This window comes from Pristiophorus japonicus, chromosome 4 (genome assembly GCF_044704955.1).
Source record: "Pristiophorus japonicus isolate sPriJap1 chromosome 4, sPriJap1.hap1, whole genome shotgun sequence".
Classification (NCBI taxonomy): domain Eukaryota; kingdom Metazoa; phylum Chordata; class Chondrichthyes; family Pristiophoridae; genus Pristiophorus; species Pristiophorus japonicus.
In genome coordinates, this window is record NC_091980.1 from 117072049 (window position 1) to 117094652 (window position 22604).

Consider the following 22604-nt stretch of genomic DNA (forward strand, 5'->3'; position numbering starts at 1 on the left):
CTAGGGAAGCTTTTTTTTCCATTCACTTCCGTTTTCTTTGGGCGATCAGGAGATCGCCAAGAAATGACATCACCGGGCTAAGGCCGAGTGGAAAATCGTAAAAAAAAAATGGGCCTTGAGCCGGCGATCAGCACGGGCGATAGGTCCCGCATCTCTGGAACAAGGCCCATTTTTTTCGGCCTTAGCCTGAAAGTGGAAAGTCTAGCCCATGGTCTCTAGCCACATAGAGGCAGTAGCCTGCTAATTGTGCCAGAACATCAAATAGTTATTCCAGCAAATACTATGACTAATATTATAAGGAAAAACTATAATAGCAAGTCACTGTGGAGTTGCCATGCAATTAAGATTGAATTGCTCCACAAGAACTGAAAAACTGAATTCCCTTCAATTACCTACTATGGTAATTTATTCTACATATCTAATTCCTAATTTGTCATGTCTCCCTGGTATTTGAATATTTCACTGTACTGAAAAATTTGCCAAGACCAACTTTATTATGCCCTTCATAAAAATTTAAATTAGATTGCATTGACATTTTATTTTCCACAGAAATTAGATGACTGGATGTGCACATAGTACTCAAAGATGTTGTCCGATCAATGCCACTTATACAACATTAATGAACCCGCTTTTGATTTGTACTCTACAGGCTGGAAATTGCCCTCCGCCCCGATTGGGGGTGATAACCTTCCGGGGCTGGGAATTCTTGCGCCCGGCCTGGAAGTCCCGTCCCCGACAATGAATTGGGCCACGCGCACCTTAAAGGAAGCAGAACGGCACTCCACTTCCTTTGAGGGGCACTCCTGGCGCAGCAACATGGCACAGAATCCAGCATTACGTGAATGCGCCACGTAGCGCTGACACGCTACAACACACCTCCCCTTCAATTAAAGGGGAGAGCGGCTGTCACCAGGCCACCAGGGAGGCGATCGACCAAGCCAGCAGCCTGGCACCCAAAGCGGAGTGCCGGGCTGCATGATGGTGGCCCAGGGTGCTAAAGGCCTCCCCTTCGAGGGGCGCCCCGGCGGTGGAGGGGCGCCCCGGTGGCATATGTCCGCCAGCTTCGCGACCATCAAAGCTGGCGTTGACATCCGCCCGTGCCACCCTCACGTCCCGTGGGGCTATTTCCCCTGCGGGATGTTAAGGGGTTGGCGCGGCATCGCCGCTCACGCCATTGTCATCAGCACTGTTTGTGTGCAGGCTCGGATCACTAGTTCTGCTGGGACAGCTCCCCCCAAACTTCCAGGGCAATTTCCCCAGAGATGCTATCAGGGCAATAAAAAGGAGAAATTTCACCCCCATTGCCTCTAATAAAGCACTTTTCACTACAGCACTACAATGACAGTTTCATAAATTAATCCACAATAACTCATGGTGATCTTTCCTGTTCAGCATGCTGTATGACTCTTCCAAGCTCCCTCTTGATTCATTGCTCCCACACCATATTGCATGAAGCTGAATCTGCTACCTGCTGTCTCAGTCAGCTATAGGATTTAAATCCTTCTGAACGTGGATTCATGGTTCTTCATTAATTGTTCAACCTCCTGTTCGGATACCAGGAAACCTGGAGACTTTGCTTATGATGTCTTCAAAATATATTTACATCTATCTCAAGGATCCAAAAATCACACCCCGGAATCACATCCCACTTATTACCACTTTCCAGCCTGAAAATGACTCATTTATGGCTGTCCTGTCTTCTAAACTTAAAAAAAGACTTGCATTTATATAGTGCCTTTCACGACCATCGGACGTCTCAAAGTGTTTTATAGCCAATGAAGTACTTTTGGAGTGTAGTCACTGTTGTAATGTGGGAAACGCAGTAGCCAATTTGCGCACAACAAGCTCCCACAAACAGCAATGTGATAATCACCAGATAATCTGTTTTAGTGATGTTGATTGAGGGATAAATATTGGACAGAACACTGAGGATAACTCCCCTGCTTTTCTTCTAAATAGTGCCACGGGACTTTTTACATCCACCTGAGCACGCAGACGGGGGCTCGGTTTAACATCTCATCCGAAAGACTGCAACACCGACAGTGTATCACTCCCTCAGTACTGTATTGGACTGTCAGCCTAGATTTATATGCTCAAGTCCCTAGAGTGGAACTTGAACCCACAACCTTCTGACTCAGAGGCGAGTGTGCTGCCCACTGAACCACAGCCGACACTGTTAATCCAATTATCCATCAAAAAACATATTTTACCCCTATTTGGTGATTCCGTAGCTTAGCTAATTATCACTAATAGAATATTGTGAAACCTTTCTGAAAACCCAAATATGCTTCCTTTGTCTCCATTTTAAACCCTGTGTTATTTGGTCACTCAATAAATCATATCCAGCATAACCTAATGTCAGTAATTAGCTTTAACAGAAGACTGTTTTTGGCTGGCAATTACAAATTTATTGTACTTGCATATATTTAAGCTTACTGTTTATTTTGCTATTTTGGTTCTGGAAACACCAAGGGTAATAACCATGAAGTAACAATATCGCTTTGAACATTAAAAAAAACTTCCCAAGGCACAGAGGCAAAATAACTGACATCGAGCAGTGCTGGGAAATGGAGTGGTGATCAGTTTTGAGACGATTTTTGAAGGCCAGATGAGGCTTAGCAAGGCAGAGGGTTACAGTGAAAACATTCCTGATTGTGGCATCTGAACGCTCAGCAGCTAAAAGGAGTGAAGAAAGGGGGGATGCAAAGGTGAGCAAAGTTGTAAGAGTGGAAGGTTTATGCTGTAACACAAGAGCTGGAGAAGGTTGCTGTGGTGGGGGGCGGGGGGAAATGAACTTGTTAATAAGGACAAGGATCTTGAAATCAATGCATTGGTGGATAAACAGTCAATGAAGTTTGCTGAGGCCAGGGGTGATAGGGAAGCAAGATAGAGGATAGGATGCAGATAATGGAGTTCTGGAAAAACTGCAATTTGGACAGAACTCAGAAGGCCATCAAGGAAGCTGTTGGATTAATCAAGTCTAAAGGCAAAAAATACATAGATAAGGACTTCTGTGACAGTGGAGATGATGCAAGACAAGAGTTGGACAAAATTGCAAAGTTAGAAAGAAACTGTCTTGTTGATGGCCAAGATGTGGGATTTGAACTGAAATTCGGTCAAGCAGGACACCGAGGTTGCCCATTTTTAGGTTCAGTCTGTGCAAGCAGCAGGAAAAGGGATGGAATCGGGGAGGGCAACCTAAGGTGTGGAAATTTTAGTGGGTTTTATGGTTGTTGAGCTGAAGGAAGTCTTGTTCGTTCACAACGATGTCAGCTAAGCATATGAGCAATATCGCGGTGGTCCAGAAATTAAGATTGGTAGCAAAGAGGTAGTCTTCAGCATATGAAAGCTGACCTTATGCCTATGAATGATTCCACCAAGAAGAGCTGCATTTAGTTGAGGATGCAGCCTTGAGATGTACAGAGGTAGCCTTGCAGGGGTAAGAAGCACAGCCATTATAAGATATGCAATTCACTTGTTTTAAAAGTGCTGTTCCAGCATTCTACACTTAAGTTCTATACTGAAAGCATGGTTGATCAGGACTCACCTCAAGCTCCTTGATCTTCTCTTCTGCTATTTTCTGTTTTTCGAGGAGCTGATTGTGAATGACTACTTTTGGTTGAAGAATAAACCTGAAAAAAATTTAAAAAACATGATTTTTTAATTTGTAACAAGGATAGATTTAAAAGCCCAAGCTGAGTATCAGTTAACCATAAAACTTCCCCCATCCCCGCCAAGATTTGCAAACTTGGGAAACTTCCAAAATCAGAGCATAGAAGTTAGATGCAACTTTTTCAAGCATATCCTCCTCTAATTGTTATATTGCATCATATTTTTATGATTATATGAAAGGATTTAATTTGTAGCAGCATAAAAGGGCTAACTAGCACAACGAACCAAAAATGATCAACATTGTTTTAGACAGACACAGTGGGAAGTAATACGTGGCATGTACCACGTATAGGTCTGCTACTGTTTAACAAGGCACCTGATCTTTTATTTTTTTGAGAGTTTTTATTAAACCCTGCAGGACATAGGAAGTACTGTCTGGGATTAAGATCATAACTGGATAAACTGTTTAATATTGTGGACCGCGTCATATTACCGCAAGTCATTGCTATGATTTTGTATGTATAGAATGAATGCCTTAGCAAATCGATAATGCCAGAGATCCCTTCCCCAATATTTCACAACAAAAATCATTGACAGTTTGATTTTCTTTTCACATCTTCATCCAAAATGAAGGATTCTTGAAAACTCTTATTATAAAGCATCATGGATATAAAAATCTACAGCTGAAATAGCAAACATGTATAAGTTTAAGGTGAAAATCAAACTTTGAGATTTCCATATTGTTCCTACCACCTTTAGTTTTTTCATTACAACAATTACTAATAAATCAAGACTCCAAACTGCATTCCTAGACACTTCACAGGCAAAGAAATTTATACTATTGTGCCAAATAGTTGTCAAAGAACTTGCATTTATATAGCAACTTTCACGACCACCAGACATCCCAAAACTCTTTACAGCCAATGAAGTACTTTTGGAGTGTAGTCACTGTTGTAATGTGGGAAACACATCAGCCAATTTTCACACATCAAGCTCTCACAAACAGCAATGTGATGATGACCAGATCATCTATTTTGGTTATGTTGATTGAGGGATAAATATTGGCCAGGACACCGGAGATAACTCCCCTGCTCTTGTTCAAAATAGTGCCATGGGATCTTTTATGTCCACCCGAGAGAGCAACCGGTGCCTCGATTTAACGTCTCATCCGAAAGACAGCACCTCTGACAGTGCAGCACTCCCTCAGCACCGCACTGGAGTGTCAGCCTAGATTTGTGCTCAAGTCCATGGAGTAGGACTTGAACCCACAACCTTCTGGGTTCAAGGGAAAAAGGGCATTAGTTACACTGCATAGAATTTCAACTAAATGTTTTAAAATGCTACACAATATTCTCAAAAAAAAAGACAAAACAAAATAACATATCACTAACTATATAGAAACATAGAAAATAGGTGGAGTAGGCCATTCGGCCCTTCTAGCCTGCACAGCCATTCAATGAGTTCATGGCTAAACATGCAACTTCAGTACCCCATTCTTTCTTGCCATACCCCTTGATCCCCCTAGTAGTAAGGACTACATCTAATTCCTTTTTGAATATATTTAGTGAATTGGCCTCAACAACTTTCTGTGGTAGAGAATTCCACAGGTTCACCACTCTCTGGGTGAAGAAGTTTCTCCTCATCTCGGTCCTAAATGGCTTACCCCTTATCCTCAGACTGTGACCCCTGGTTCTGGACTTCCCCAACATTGTGAACATTCTTCCTGCATCTAACCTGTCTAAACCCATCAGAATGTTAAACGTTTCTATAAGGTCCCCTCTCATTCTTCTGAACTCCAGTGAATACAAGCCCAGTTGATTTAGTCTTTCTTGATAGGTCAGTCCCGCCATCCCGGGAATCAGTCTGGTGCACTCCCTCAATAACAAGAATGTCCTTCCTCAGGTTAGGAGACCAAAACTGTACACAATACTCCAGGTGTGGCCTCACCAAGGCCCTGCACAACTGTAGCAACACCTCCCTGCCCCTGTACTCAAATCCCCTCGCTATGAAGGCCAACATGCCATTTGCTTTCTTAACCACCTGCTGTACCTGCATGCCAACCTTCAATGACTGATGTACCATGACACCCAGGTCTCGTTGCACCTCCCCTTTTCCTAACCTGTCACCATTCAGATAATAGTCTGTCTCTCTGTTTTTACCACCAAAGTGGACAACCTCACATTTATCCACATTATACTTCATCTGCCATGCATTTTCCCACTCACCTAACCTATCCAAGTCGCTCTGCAGCCTCATAGCATCCTCCTCGCAGCTCACACTGCCACCCAACTTAGTGTCATTCAACAAATTTGGAGATACTACATTTAATCCCCTCGTCTAAATCATTAATATACAGTGTAAACAGCTGGGGCCCCAGCACAGAACTTTGCGGTACCCCACTACTTACCAACTGCCATTCTGAAAAGTACCCATTTACTCCTACTCTTTGCTTCCTGTCGGACAACCATTTCTCAATCCATGTCAGCACACTACCCCCAATCCCATGTGCTTTAACTTTGCACATTAATCTCTTGTGTGGAACCATATCGAAAGCCTTCTGAAAGTCCAAATATACCACATCAAATGGTTCTTCCCTTGTCCACTCTACTGGAAACATCCTCAAAAAATTCCAGAAGATTTGTCAAGCATGATTTCCCTTTCACAAATCCATGCTGACTTGGACCTATCATGTCACCTCTTTCCAAATGCGCTGCTATGACATCCTTAATAATTGATTCTATCATCTTACCCACTACCGATGTCAGGCTGACTGGTCTATAATTCCATGTTTTCTCTCTCCCTCCTTTTTTAAAAAGTGGGGTTACATTGGCTACCCTCCACTCCATAGGAACTGATCCAGAGTCAATGGAATGTTGGAAAATGACTGTCAATGCATCCGCTATTTCCAAGGCCACCTCCTTAAGTACTCTGGGATGCAGTCCATCAGGCCCTGGAGATTTATCGGCCTTCAATCCCATCAATTTCCCCAACACAATTTCCCAACTAATAAGGATTTCCCTCAGTTCCTCCTCCTTACTAGACCCTCTGACCCTTCTTATATCCGGAATGTTGTTAGTGTCCTCCTTAGTGAATACCGAACCAAAGTACTTGTTCAATTGGTCCGCCATTTCTTTGTTCCCCGTTATGACTTCCCCTGATTCTGACTGCAGGGGACCTACATTTGTCTTTACTAACCTTTTTCTCTTTACATATCTATAGAAACTTTTGCAATCCGTCTTAATGTTCCCTGCAAGCTTCTTCTCGTACTCCATTTTCCCTGCTGTAATCAAACCCTTTGTCCTCCTCTGCTGAGTTCTAAATTTCTCCCAGTCTCCGGGTTCTCTGCTATTTCTGGCCAATTTGTATGCCACTTCCTTGGCTTTAAAACTATCCCTGATTTCCCTTGATAGCCACAGTTGACCCACCTTCACTTTTTTATTTTTATGCCAGACAGGAATGTACAATTGTTGTAGTTCATCCATGCGGTCTCTAAATCTCTGCCACTGCCCATCCACAGTCAACCCCTCAAGTATCATTCGCCAATCAATCCTAGCCAATTCACGCCTCATACCTTCAAAGTTACCCTTCTTTAAGTTCTGGACCATGGTCTCTGAATTAACTGTTTCATTCTCCATCCTAATGCAGAATTCCACCATATTATGGTCACTCTTCCCCAAGGGGCCTCGCACAACGAGATTGCTAATTAATCCTCTCTCATTACACAACACCCAGTCTAAGATGGCCTCTCCCCTAGTTGGTTCCTCGACATATTGGTCTAGAAAACCATCCCTTATGCACTCCAGGAAATCCTCCTCCACCGTATTGCTTCCAGTTTGGTTAGCCCAATCTATGTGCATATTAAAGTCATCCATTATAACTGCTGCACCCTTATTGCATGCACCCATAATTTCTTGTTTGATGCCCTCCCCAACATCACTACTGCTGTTTGGAGGTCTGTACACAACTCCCACAAACGTTTTTTGCCCTTTAGTGTTCTGCAGCTCTACCCATATAGATTCCACATCATTCAAGCTAATGTCATTCCTAACTATTGTATTAATCTCCTCTTTAACCAGCAATGCTACCCCACCTCCTTTTCCTTTTATTCTATCCTTCCTGAATGTTGAATACCCCTGGATGTTGAGTTCCCAGCCCTGATCATCCTGGAGCCACGTCTCCGTATATAGGTACACTTTATCAAAGAAGTTGTATGTTTTATGTTTAATTACACTAATAATCGGACACTACAAAATTCCATCTTATTTCTTGGTGATCAGACTTTATATTTAAGTACTAATTTTGTCTCCTAGTTTTTTCCCTGTTTTTCTCAAGAAGTGGCAATTGTATGGCATGATGGATTCCAGTAGCCCTCAAGTACTGCTCAAGTACAATTTTTCAGTTGCATACAGTGAATAACAATCTATTTGACTATGTGGGACATCATAGTCAAGCTTGAATACAAAAGTAAAATACTGCAGATGCTGGAAATCTGAAATAAAAACGGAAAATGCTGGAAATACTCAGCCGGTCAGGCAGTATCTGCGAAGAGAGGAACAGAGTTAACGTTTCAGGTCGATGACCCTGAAACGTTAACTTTGCTTCGCTTTCCACAGATGTTACCTGACCTGCTGATTATTTCCAGCATTTTATAGAAAATGTTCTGTTTTTATTTATAGTTAAGCTTGAATCTGTCCTAATGAGTATCCCCAACCCATGTGATTTTTTTTTACTTTAAGTCAGAAGATAGTGATCAAGAGCTCAATTTTCCCCAAAGCATTTTTTGGCATACTTGAAGAGTTACGTCCAATTTTTTGTGGCCCACAACGCCAAAAAAAAAAGTGTTGTGAGTTTCCCCTTAGGATCTCTTCATTTTGACGTGGCCTAACCCGAGGGGGGTGGAGCCTTGATCTGCACCAAAAAGATCGGGCTGCCACAGTAACCAGGGACACAAGCATATAGCCACCTCACAACACATTAAAAGAATTGAAAAACACATATTAACAACTTACCTCCAACCCTGCCGGAAGGGCTCGCTGGTCCAGTCCCATTCTCGGTCCCCACCGGTTCAATTCCCCGGCCAGTGCATTCTCCCGCCCCTAGCCCTAGCCAAAGGGCTTGCCGGTGCGCTCTCCTGCCGGTGCGTTCTGAAAGCTCTCCTGCCTGCTGGTGCGTTCTGTGAGTTCTCCTGCCGGTGCTATCTGAGAGTTCTCCTGCCTGCCGGTGCGTTCTCCTGCTAGTGAGTTCTCCCGCCCCTAGCCGAGTGGCCTCCTGGTCCAGTCCCCCGGCCAGGCCGAGTGGTCGCCCCCCCCCCCTCCACTCCAACCCCCTCCCCCCACCTCTCTCTTCCTTCTCCATCTCTCTCTTCCCCCTTTCTCTTACCTTTCCTGCTGCTGCTGTCCAGGCATCTTCTGCACTTACCTGCGCAGATTTCTTTAACCCTCCGCAAGGGTTTTCGCGAGAGGCCACATACACTGGCCTAAGTATAAATGGAGTAACTATTCGCTGGCCAAAGTTGCCTAAATGTGCAGAATTAGCGAAGGTGGCTGGTAACGCACCCTTTTGAGAAAAAAAACGTATCTAAAAAAAAACGTAACTAAGTCAAATTAATTGGGGAAACTGGGGATTTTTAAGCTAGGCCAGAAAAAGCAACCTTCTCAAAAAAAACAGCGCAAATACTGGGGAAAATTGAGCCCCAAGAGTGGAGTTTTCCCCACCCTAACTCGGGGACACCAAGACCAACCAGCCTAGATCTGCTAATTCAGCTCAGTGATTGAACCTAGAATCTTCCTGGTCTGTATGGCTTAGCGTCACTCCAGAAAGTACACATCATAAAGTCACAGACACATATGACAAGATCAATATGCAGACCTTATGTAAGTTGGTTTTGCAGTCTACTCTGAAGAAAATATGAAATCCTAATTTAGTTTTGGACACAGCGCAAACATGTTACTGCAGCTGTTGGATGTCCTCCAAAAATACTATAAAAGAAATATAAAATGCTTAAACTTTTTAAGTTTTATTTCAATAAACCACAGAGGATGGTGTTAAAATATATGTTCAATATATGATAAATCATTCATTCATAGCATGCAAGTTTAGTTTAAATAAAAAGGAGGGGTTGCATAAAATTGTGTTTCAAATACAAGAATTTTAGCGAGTATCGCTATAACAAAATATGGTCACCATGCAAGATGAGTCAAGTGATTCAGAATTTACTGGCACATTTCCAGAAATAAGTATACCGTTATTTTTGAGTGATATTTATTTATCACCACTCTGCAACATACTGACTTCAGGAATTATTTTTCAACCCTAGATGCAATTTGTTTTGCTGTAGCACTAAATATACATAGCCAGAAATGCTGCTGTGTGAACAAGAATAGGATTTGTTTTTGTTTACCGTCCACGTCTATCCACTTATAGCATATTTTCAAACATCACGAGTACAATATAATGTATTGAAAGTCTTGCACATTGCATGCACATCCCATACACTCACTATTTCTGTTGCACTTCACTATTGATTTTCCTTGCCTATCATTGAGTCAATGGTAGTTTGGTTCCCATTCTCCTGCATCCCCTTCCCAACAAGGCTGCTTGACCCGTCTTCCCCACAATATTGCCAGAATCTAGCAACCCCAAATACAGTCAGACTTTGGATCCGTACTCCAAAACCCCTTTCCCAATCCTGCTGGACCCCATCATCCTCGAATCCAGACTTCCCCTCACCCCAATCCTGGAACACCATCTCCATGGCCACATTGCCCAAAGATTGCTTTGTCAATGCTCCCTTATCTCAGAGCCGCCCCAATGCTCCCGGAACCCAGGACTTCTCTCCCAATAATCCCAGAGCATCCATCTGCAGTGTTCCCTTACAAAATAGGAGATCTTAAGAGCCCGATCCAATACAACTGGACCCTGGCCCTCTTCCCAGTGTTCGCAAGTCACAGACTCACCCCCAGTGCTGGTAAGCCAATCAGTGTTCCCTAATAATAGTACTTGTCATAACATCCTTGTCCTTATAAAGCCTATATCCACCATGAACAATGCCATGGTAGATCTACTACTTACTAACAGAAAATATAATCAAACTGTGATTGCTATTTCATTGATAGCCAGCTTCTTAAAAAGTACCCAAGACTTTTTGATTCAGAAAGTTTCAACTCATTACTGTAAAATTATATATAGAAGAAAGTCTGTTTTTCTACACACTGGCAACAGATTTTCCACAATTTGAAATTTGCACAAATAAAAAAAGAGACAGCGTTTTAAGTTAAGAGCGAATGCTCTATTAAAAAGCTGTTGGAAAATGGGAGGGGGAATATATAGTCTGTAGCATTATCAGTTGAATTTCAGAGCAGGGCTGCAATCCACATTGCTGGTTTCTAAGAGTTTGCTGCATACAGCAAGTCCTCAAACTCTGTACATCAATGAAGAAAAATGTTGCACAGCACACAGACAATTCCCCACAGTGAGAGAGAAGAAAAACTGATGTGCAAATCACCGTGGATGCTCTGGTATACTAAGCAGCACATTGCAGGTTAGAAAAGGCAGAGAGCTCAGAGGCAGTTACCTGATCACACTCTTGGTTGGAAAATGGTATATGCAAAGGAAACCTAAAAAGGAATAATGGCCCAGAAATTCCGGCCTCCCAGGTCCGTACACACTTAGTACAGACCCGGGAGGCATCGCAAAAGCCACTTTTCAGCACAGCGCACAATGCCCATGCGCTGAAAACCGGCTTTTCCAATCTGTCAATGACAGATCCAATGCATCTTGGCAGCCAGGAAATTCACAAGGACAAGATTGCGGTATTTACCCATATCTTGCCCAGCGGATGTCCTGAAAACTCTTGTGCCTGATAAAAGCAGGCACATAGCCTACTTTTACAGGCATAAGAATTTTAAAACACACTTAAAACATAAAAAAACATTTTTTTTTTAAATTAAACACTGCCCACTACGTTAAATTTAGTTTAAAGCATAATTTTAAAAACTTTTAAAAAATTGGAAAAATATATATTTTTAAATAATACATAAATAACTAATTTAAATTAATGTTAAATATGTAGTGTATTTTTTTCTATTTTTTATTAATGTGTGTTTGGGGAGGGGTGGGGGGGGGTTCTCATTCATAATAATGGGAACTCCGTAAGTTGGAGTTCCCATTATGAATGAGAACATACTTTACCTGATTGGCTATCCAGAGCCATGTGACTGCAACTCCAGCCCTGCACACATCCTGACGTGCATGCGCTGCGACGCGCAGTCAGTGGAGGCCTCAGGACCAGGAACTCGCGTGGGCGCAGCAGCTTCATGTAAGTGCGCTTCTTTTTTCTAGAATCCAGTCGAACACCCGCGGGAACATAAGAACATAAGAAATAGGAACAGGAGTAGGCCATACGGCCCCTCGAGCCTGCTCCACCAGTCAACACAATCATGGACTCAGGTCCACTTCCCTGCCCGCTCCCCATAACCCCTCATTGGTTAAGAAACTGTCTATCTCTGTCTTAAATTTATTCAATGTTCCAGCTTCCACAGCTCTCCGAGGCAACAAATTCCACAGATCCACAACCCTCAGAAAATAAATTTCTCCTCATCTCAGTTTTAAATGGTCGGCCCCTTATTCTAAGATTATGCCCTCTAGTTCTAGTCTCCCCCATCAGTGGAAACATCCTCTCTGCATCCACCTTGTCAAGCCCCCTCATAATCTTATATGTTTCAATAAGATCACCTCTCATTCTTCTGAATTCCAATGAGTAGAGAGGCCCAATCTCATAAATGAACCCCCTTATCTCCGGAATCAACCTAATGAACCCTCTCTGAACTGCCTCCAAAGCAAGTATATCCTTTCATAAATATAGAAACCAAAACTGCATGCAGTATTCCAGGTGTGGCCTCACCAATACCCTGTACAACTGTAGCAAGACTTCCCTGCTTTTATACTCCATCCCCTTTGCAATAAAGGCCAAGATACCATTGGCCTTCCTGATCACTTGCTGTACCTGCATACTAACCACCTGTGTTTCATGCACAAGTACCCCCAGGTCCCACTGTACTGCAGCACTTTGCAATCTTTCTCCATTTAAATAATAACTTGCTCTTTGATTTTTTTTCTGCCAAAGTGCATAACCTCACACTTTCCAACATTATACTCCATCTGTCAAATTTTTGCCCACTCACTTTGCCTGTTTATGTCTTTTTGCAGATTTTGTATGTTCTCCTCACACATTGCTTTTCCTCCCATCTTTGTATTGTCAGCAAACTTAGCTACGTTACACTCAGTCCCTTCTTCCAAGTCGTTAATATAGATTGTAAGTAGTTGGGGTCCCAGCACTGATCCCTGCGGCACCCCATTGGTTACTGATTGCCAACCCGAGAGTGAGCCATTTATCCCGACTCTCTGTTTTCTGTTAATTAGCCAATCCTCTATCCATGCTAATATATTACCCCCCAACCCCGTGAACTTTTATCCTGTACAGTAACCTTTTATTTGGCATCTTGTCAAATGCCCTCTGGAAGTCCAAATACAGCACATCCACTGTTTATCTATCCTGTTCGTTACATCCTCAAAGAACTCCAGCAAATTTGTCAAACATGACTTCCCCTTTATAAATCCATGCTGATTCTTCCTGTCCGAATTCTGCTTTTCCAAATGTCCTGCTACTGCTTCTTTAATAATGGAGTCCAACATTTTCCCAACCACAGATGTTAAGCTAACTGGTCTACCTCCTTTTTGTCTGCTTCCTTTTTTAAATTGGGGAAGGAGAAACCAGGATTTCTGGGCCAACATAAATGAATGGGAAAGAAAAATTAGCATATTGGAGCACAAGCATATCTTCCCAGCTTGTTGATCCCCTGGTCGTCGCACTTTCACTACTATAGTACCTAGCCTTCTGAGAAAGGAGAGAAAAAAAAGCACGCATTCTCGTCATGCTATATCACATGTCTACTAGAACCAGGCTGAAAGTAGTCTGGGAGCAAGTTATTTGCCTGCTTTCTTGACTACAACCTAACCAACAGGAGAAGTCAGATGAGCATGACAATGCTCTTAAGATACAGAACAATCTTTCAGAGGTCTTCACAGTAGCACCAACAAATAGTTAGCAGGCATGTTAAGTGCACTGTGCCTAATATGGTAGAAAGAAAAACACTGCCAAAAAATATAAGGTGGGGTCAATATAGCTGTATAAATGATAACATATTTTCTAATTTGTCCATTTCCAGCTTGAATCTAAAGGGACCAGGCGAGCTATTTTCAATCATGCGCTTGTCCGATAATGCTTCTGAAGTATCTTAAAGCTGCACAACTCCCATTTATATATTTATTTCAGGCAATATCAGTAGTACGAGTTCATGGAAAATACCACAGTATATACAAGAATATAAAAGTCATCATATTTCTTTACATACTAATATATCATACCTGTACTGGCCACAAAGAAAGCCTAACATTTCAGTGTTACAGTTTGATTACAAGATGACGGATGGGATGGCAACTCCCTAGGGAGCTCTCCCTGGACAAATTTCTCCCTGGCCATCTGCTGCCATCCCCCTACTGTTTAAGCTCCTACTGGCCCTAATAGTGGGTACATTTGCTACCCACTGCCCATCCCCCAACTATACCTGCTCCTCACCTTAATCTATGAGCGCTGGACTTACCTACCAGATCAACCATCCTGCAGCCAAGACTTTCCATCTGGACCTTACTGCTATCATCATAGGCAGTCCCTCGAAATCGAGGAATACTTGCTTCCACTCTAAAAGTGAGTTCTCAGGTGACTGCACAGTCCAGTACGGGAGTTACAGTCTCTGTCACAGATAGGACAGACAGTGGTTGAAGGAAAGGGTGGGTGGGGAGTTTGGTTTGCCGCACGTTCCTTCCGCCTGTCTGTACTTGGTTTCTGCATGCTCTCGGCGACGAGACTCAAGGTGCTCAACACCCTCCCGGATGCTCTTCCTCCACAGCTGTCGGCCAATGGGAAAGTCATCACAAGAATCAACCTCAATCGTTTGCTCCCCGTGGCTGAAGAGCTCCTCCCAGAGTCACAATGCAGATTCCGTCCACTATGGGGTACAATGGACATGATCTTCACTGCGCGACAACTACAAGAGAAATGCAGGGAACAGCACCCACCCTTGAACATGGCCGCCTTTGACCTCACAAAAGCCTTTGACACGGTCAACCATGAGGGACCACGGAGTGTCTTCCGTATCGGCTGCCCCCAAAATGTTACCATCCTCCACGACAACATGCAAGCAGTGATCCTGACCAATGAATCTAACACAGATCCAATCCACATCCGGACCAGGGTCAAGCAATGTTGCATTATCATGTCAACGCTCTTCTCGATCTTCCTTGCTGAAAGCTCCGTCTCACTCTCAACCATCGTGCTACCAAGTGGAGGTGGCCGACTCAGCTGATTCACCCGATCCCCAACGGCATCCGGTGAGTCTCCGACCACAGGTTTGGGCCCTACCTTCTCCCTCACGTTCGGACCTTCCTCCCTCCGGCGACCTCCTGGCCTTTTTCCCTCTGGTGATTTCCTGGCCTTCCTCCCTCCCTCCAGCGTCGTTCTGGCCTCCCTCCGGCCGCTGGTCCTACTCAACTGCGGAGCCACTGGCGAGCACGTGCTGCACACAATGCCGGTGGCCACTCTGACCTCTCCTCCTTTCACAAAGTGGACCTCTGGCCATCCTAGTGCCTGCCCTCAGCCAGGAGCCAATACCTGGAAGAGGGAAGCATTCCCTCAAATCTCTCGCCCCCACTCTCCACACCTCAGATCTCTCATCATCTCACCAAAGGGCGCTGCTCAGTGCTGAGCTTACAGCTGGCATCCCACCGTTGGCAACTCGGCCCATACAGTAGAGCCTGGTCTCCAGTCATCTTGAACCCCCTTGCCATTGGACCACTGCCCTGCTAAGCCCGTGTGGTAGCCGGTGTGCAACGGCCACCCCACGTTAAAAGAACTCATGCATAGGCATCTTACACCCTTCAAAATAAAGTTCGGAACCTGGAACGTCGGGACCCTCATGGACAACCCCAACAGCTACAGATCGGAATGTCGCACCGCCATCGTTGCCCGGGAACTCAGACGCTTCAACGTCGACGTCGCTGGACTAAGTGCGACCTGGCGGGCAGCTCAAAGAACAAGGTGGTGGCTACACCTTCTTCTGGAAAGGCAAACCAGAAGAAGAACACCGCCTCCATGGAGTTGGCTTCGCCATCAAGAATGAACTGGTCGGTTGCCTCAGAGACTCCCCCCTACAGGATAAGCGAACATCTCATGACTCTCCGGCTCACCTTAGCCCGGAACCAGTGTGTCAGTTATCAGCGCGTATGCCCAACACTCGATGCAGCAGATGTGACCAAAGAGGAATTCTACTCCAGGCTCGAACAATCCTTGTTCCAAATCCCTACGAACGACAAACTGATCCTCCTCGGCGACTTCAATGCCAGAGTCGATAAGGATACAGACCTCAGCGTGATCGGCAGAGAGGGGGTAGGGGAAACGAACTCCAGCAGTACCCTGCTCCTGACAAAATGCCTAGAACATGACCTTTTCATCACCAACACTCTGTTCCATCAGAGGGACAAGTAAAAGGTCCAACAAAAAACCCATGACCTAAAGAATAGATGGTGGGTGAAGAAAGCACAGGAGATCCAGCAGCTGGCTGACAGCCATGACGTGTGAGGATTCTTCACTGCAGTTAAGACCATCTACGGCCCAAGCACCCAAGGTCCCACCCCACTGCTGGCCAAGAACGGAGAAGCACTCATTAAGGACACCGAGGCAGTCACAGTTCGCTGGAAGGAGCACTTCAAAGATTAGCCGAGACTCTGCCTTCGACACGAGTGTCCTCGACTCCATCCTGCTGCATGCTACCCGCCACCATCTCAGCAAAACCCCAGCCCTGCATGAGATAGAAAAGGCCATCCATCAGCTCAAGAACAAGGCATCAGTAGCAGATGGAATCCCCGCTGAGGCACTAAAGTATGGTGGAGAAGCACAATTGGCACGAATGGTATTGGCACTTCATCTCTTATCTGGAAGGAGCAGAGCATGCCGGGAGATCTCAGATGTCGTAATCTTGACCACCTTCAATAAAAGGGACAAGTCCGAATGCGGCAACTACAGAGGAATCTCCCTCCTATCAGCCACTGAGAAAGTCATCGCAAGAATCCTCCTCAACCGTCTTTTCTCTGTGGCTGAAAAGCTCCTCCCAGAGTCACAATGCGGATTCTGTCCACTAAGGGGTACAACGGACATTATCGTCACCATGTGACAACTACAAGAGACGTGCAGGGAACAGCACCAACCCTTGACAATGGCCTTCTTTGACCTCACAAAGGCCTTTTACACAGTCAACCGTGAGGGACTATGGAGCGTCCTCCTCCGTTTCGGATGCCCCCTAATGTTTGTCACCATCCTCCGCCTACTCCACGACGACATGCAAGCCGTGATCCTGACCAACGATCCACCACAGACCCAATCCATGTCCGGGCCTGGGTTAAGCAGGGCTCTTCTCGATCTTCCTTGCTGCAATGCCCCATCTCGCTCTCAACAAGCTCCCCGCTGGAGTGGAACTAAACTATAGAACCAATGGGAACCAGTTCAACCTTCGTCGCCTCCAGGCTAGATCCAAGGTCGTTCCATCCTCGGTCATTGAACTACAGTACGTGAACTGCTTGCGTCTGCGCACAGAGGCCGAACTCCAAGCCATCGTCAACATCTTCACCGAGGCATACGAAAGCATGGGCCTTACACTAAACATCCGTAAGACAAAGGTCCTCCACCAACCTGACCTCGGCACAAAGCACTGCCCCCAAGTCTTCAAAACCCACGGCACAGCCTTGGACAACATGGACCATTTTCATACCTCGGGAGTCTACTATCAGTAAGGGCAGACATCAATGTCGAGGTTCAACACCGCTTCCAGTATGCCAGCGCAGCCTTCGGTTGCCTGAGGAAGAGAGTGTTTGAAGACCAAGTCCTCAAATCTGGCACCAATCTTAAGGTCTACAGGGCAGTAGTGATACCTGCCCTCCTATATGACTCAGAGATGTGAACTATATATAGTAGACACCTCAAAGCGCTGGTGAAGTACCACCAACGCTGTCTCCGCAAGATCCTGCAAAACCACTGGGAGGATAGACGCACCAATGTCAGTGTTCTCGCTCAGGCCAACATCCCCAGCATCGATGTACTGACCACACTCGACCAGTTCCGTTGGGCGGGCCACATCGTCCGCATGTCCAACACGAGACTCCCTAAGCAAGCGCTCTACTCAGAACTCCTACACGGGAAGCGAGCCCCAGGTGGCAGAGGAAACGTTTCCAGGACACCCTCAAAAGCCTCCTTGATAAAGTGCAACAACACCACCGGCACCTGGGAATCCCTGGCCCAAGACCGTCCAAAGTGGAGGAAGAGCATCCGGGAGGGTGTTGAGCACCTCAAGTCTCATCGCCGAGAGCATGCAGATATCAAGTGCAGACAGCGGAAGGAGCGTGCTGCAAACCCCACCCACCCTTTCCTTCAACCACTGTTACAGAGACTGTAATTCCCACATTGGACTGTACAGTCATCCGAGAACTCACTGAGAGTGGAAGTAAGTCTTCCTCGATTTCGAGGGACTGACTATTATGATGATCATGACGACAGTTAGGGCTGTTGCAAAACACTCTTTATTCAGTGCAAAAGGCAGCTTTCAGAAGAAGACCTGGAGCTCTGATGGTGAATGTGATGCAGCTCTCCTCACCGCTAACAATCGACCCTTTTACTGTTGGGATATACTGGAAGCAATGCAGGATGCACACTGAATACTCCTGATCTCTGCAAGAGGCAGGACAACACCACAGACAGACCAAATATTTCAGGCTACAAGTACAATTACAAATTGTTTATTACAAAAAAGAAATGTACACAGCAGGTAAATCAGCAGACAAAATTAGCAATGGTGTTGATTGGTACATTAAACTCAGTACTTTAAATGAGCTTTGACATAAACACACGTTCATAGAGTTCTGTCTTGCTGCAATGACCTGGAAATATGTGTTAAGCTGAAGAACTGACCAACAGCTTCCTGTATTTATCACAGCTGAAAGATGCCACAGAGCACAGAACTGTCCATTAAAACAGCTTCAAAAGGCACAAGGGAACATACTGAGCATGCCACCATTAATTGAATAATGGTTCACACTTTAGTGAAGCATTGCATACCTAATTAATGCCTTCACAATTTATAAACAAAACTATAAACAGAAAATGCTGGAAAGAGGAAGGTAAGGTTAACGTTTCAGGTGTTCTGACGAAAGGTCATCGACCTGAAACATTAACCCGAACTTTTCTCCAGAGCCTGCCTGGTCTGCTGAGTGTTTTCAGCATTTGCTATTTTCTTTAGATTGCCAGCATCTGTAATATCTTGATTTCTGAATTATAAACAATTAGTTGCGGGCAAAAATATTCTGCACCCGACTGATTTGAAAATCAGAACACCTAGTCTGCGTTCTTCAGAGTTACTTTTTAGAGATGGTACAACCATTAAGAATAATTATGTCTGCAAGCTCTCATTCTCTATTGCCTGGCAGACTGAAACCTACAAAATAAAATCACTCTTGCCTTCCAAAGATTTGATTATCCATCATTCATAAGCCATTGGGTCAATTAGAAGTCCACATTCAGGACAGAATTATTGTTGCCTCAGACAAGGCAATGGTTTGGGCACCAGTCATCCTCAGTATCCCTGGATTAGAAGTCAAGTCCCTCTCCCAGGGACAATGAAGGTGACTTTGGTACCACACCTTTAGTACCAGCTGAGACTAGCTCAATCAACAGAGACCAGTTATCAAACCCGAGACCTTTTTGGTCTGTATGACTCAGTACCAACTGCTTACCTACTGAGCTATCTCAAGAATCTACAAACTATTTTTTTGTGATTTCCCGCCCATCCCCCGATGCCATTATTTCAATGATTACGAATGAAAACGTTTCCTTTTGTGCCTTCAAATCGAATTTCATATGCGCCACATGAGCTCTTCTCCAGATTTACCAATATCTGGAGCACCAGATACTGCTGCTGTTCTTTCAATCTACAAAATTATAGAAACAGCAAAAGAAATAGCTTGTTCGATTAGATCACTGCAGTAGGTGATAAAGAAGTTGCAACCAAATTTTACAGCTATTTTTAAAAATGAAGCCACAAAACACTGCAAAAGAGAAGCTGCATTATTTTATCATGCATTTTCTCTCAGTTTGATTTACAGAGCATATGCATTTCATTGTTTATGGTATCTTTATCAACTGAAAAAATGCCTGCTAATTTTTCATAAAATATTGTAATGATCTTTGTAACTGAACAAACACCACCTAATAAATTACTTTTTAAGTCCTGTCTGTCCTGCTATCTACCCCCCGATCCTTGAATATAGCCATGGTATGCCAGTACAGATTAATGAAATGAAGCATTTTCTTAGTATAGCTACAATGATGTAATTATCTCTCTGAATAGAATATTCCCAATTGGAGTGCAGCCAAGGAGATGACAAGTACATCAACTTCATATTATGTTTCGTAACATTTGTTGCAACCCTATATCCCTCTGCATGTTCTGCAGCTTTCATTAACTCCTTGCTTTGTTTGTTTTAAGTTTTATTCTCCTCACACTTCTACTTCCCAGCCCCAATTAATTTGGAGAGGGGCATCTCCACGGAAACCATCAACTGGACATTGATCAACCCATCAGCAGGGGCGACACAACCACACACTCTTCCTCCCCCCCAGTTTCTTTCCTCCACAAATACAAATTGATCTTCCAACCAAAAGTTCCTCTTTAAAAACAAGTCTAAAAAGGCGAGTACTTCAATCCGGATCAGTATAACAACTATAAACCAATAATGCATGCAACCATTGCAAAGATCAGCCACAAAAGCAGCTGCTAGAGGTTGTATAAATAATTCAAAAAGACAAAATACTATGAGAATCAAATGTACAGGCATCCAAGTGGTGCTGTAACGGCTGTGCTATTTTTGTAGTGCAAAATATGATACTTTATTTTTGTGCACAATTTTGAAGTGTTATTTGCATTATCATTTAATGTTAAACAAGACATGATTACACTATAAACAGAATATATATGTTAGTACTTTATATATTTTGAGAAATTATTAAAAAGCAGTTTCTAAAATCACATGAAATTTACTCCAACATTTTAATTTGACAAGTTCATTTTCCTAAAGCAGTGGCAGAATATATGTCCTCCTCACAGTCACATGGGATTAAACTTGAATTGCTGATAGCTTAGAAACATAGAAAATAGGTGCAGGAGTAGGCCAGTCGGCCCTTTGAGCCTGCACCACCATTCAATATGATCATGGCTGATCATGCAACTTCAGTACCCCATTCCTGCTTTCTCTCCATACCCATGATCCCTTTAGCCGCAAGGGCCACATCTAACTCCCTTTCGAATATTTCTAACGAACTGGCCTCAACGAGTTACTGTGGTAGAGAATTCCACAGGTTCACAATTCTCTGAGTGAAGAAGTTTCTCCTCATCTCGGTCCTAAATAGCTTACCCCTTATCCTTAGACTGTGACCTCTGGTTCTGGACTTCCCAACATCAGGAACATTCTTCCTGCATCTAACCTGTCCAATCCCATCAGAATTTGAGATGTTTCTATGAGATCCCCTCTCATTCCTCTAAATTCCAGTGAATATAAGCCTAGTTAATCCAGTCTTTCTTCATTCCTGCCATCCCGGGAATCAGTCTGGTGAACCTTCCCTCAATAACAAGAATGTCCTTCCTCAGATTAGAACACCAAAACTGTACACACGGTGTGGGCCTCACCAAGGCCCTGTACAACTGCAGCAAGACCTCCCTGCTCCTATACTCAAATCCTCTCGCTATGAAGGCCAACATGCCATTTGCCTTCTTCACCACCTGCTGTACCTGCAAGCCAACTTTCAATGACTGATGTACCATGACACCCAGGTCTCGTTGCATCTTCCCTTTTCCTAATCTGTCACCATTCAGATAATATTCCGCCTTCCTGTTTTTGCCACCAAAGTGGATAACTTCACATTATCTACATTATACTGCATCGGTCATGCATTTGCCCACTCTCCTAACCTGTCCAAGTCACCCTGCAGCCTCTTAGCATCCTCCTCACAGCTCACACTACCACCCAGTTTAGTGTCAACTGCAAACCTGGAGATATTACATTCAATTCCTTCGTGTAAATCATTAATATATATTGTAAATAGCTGGGGTCCCAGCACTGAACCTTGCGGTACTCCACTAGTCACTTCCTGCCATTCTGAAAAGGACCCATTTATTCCTACTCTTTGCTTCCTGTCTGCCAACCAATTTTCTATCCACGTCAATACATTACCCCCAATACCATGTGCTTTAATTTTGCACACTAATCTGTTGTGTGGGTCCTTGCCAAAAGCCTTTTAAAAGTCCAAATACACCACATCCACTGGTTCTCCCTTGTCCACTCTACTAGTTACATCCTCAAAAAATTCTAGAAGATTTGTCAAGCATGATTTCAGTTTCATAAATCTATGCTGACTTGGACCGATCCTGTCACTGGTTTCCAAATGCGCTGCTATTACATCGTTAATAATTGATTCCAACATTTTCCCCACCACCGATGTCAGGTTAACCGGTCTATAATTCCCTGTTTTCTCTCTCCCTCCTTTTTAAAAAGTGGCCACCCTCCAATTCATAGGAACTGATCCAGAGTCTACAGAATGTTGGAAAATGACCACCAATGCATCCACTATTTCTAGGGCCACTTCCTTAAGTACTCTGGGATGCAGACTATCAGGCCCTGGGGATTTATCGGCCCTCTTTCCCATCAATTTCCCAACTAATAAGAATTTCCTTCTGTTCCTCCTTCTCACTAGACCCCCAGTCCCCTAGTATTTCTGGAAGATTATTTGTGTCTTCCTTAGTGAAGACAGAACCAAAGTATTTGTTCAATTGGTCTGC

General features: G+C 44.0%; 1 protein-coding gene across 1 annotated transcript in view; it reads right to left on the reverse strand.

Annotated features, from left to right (window-relative positions):
• pfdn1 (prefoldin subunit 1) overlaps nucleotides 1-22604 on the reverse strand; it is a 121504-nt gene that overhangs the window by 83158 nt on the left and 15742 nt on the right. The window contains exon 3 of the mRNA XM_070877294.1: nucleotides 3548-3632. Coding sequence (XP_070733395.1) covers nucleotides 3548-3632 — 85 coding nt within the window. The remainder of the gene's footprint in view (nucleotides 1-3547; nucleotides 3633-22604) is intronic.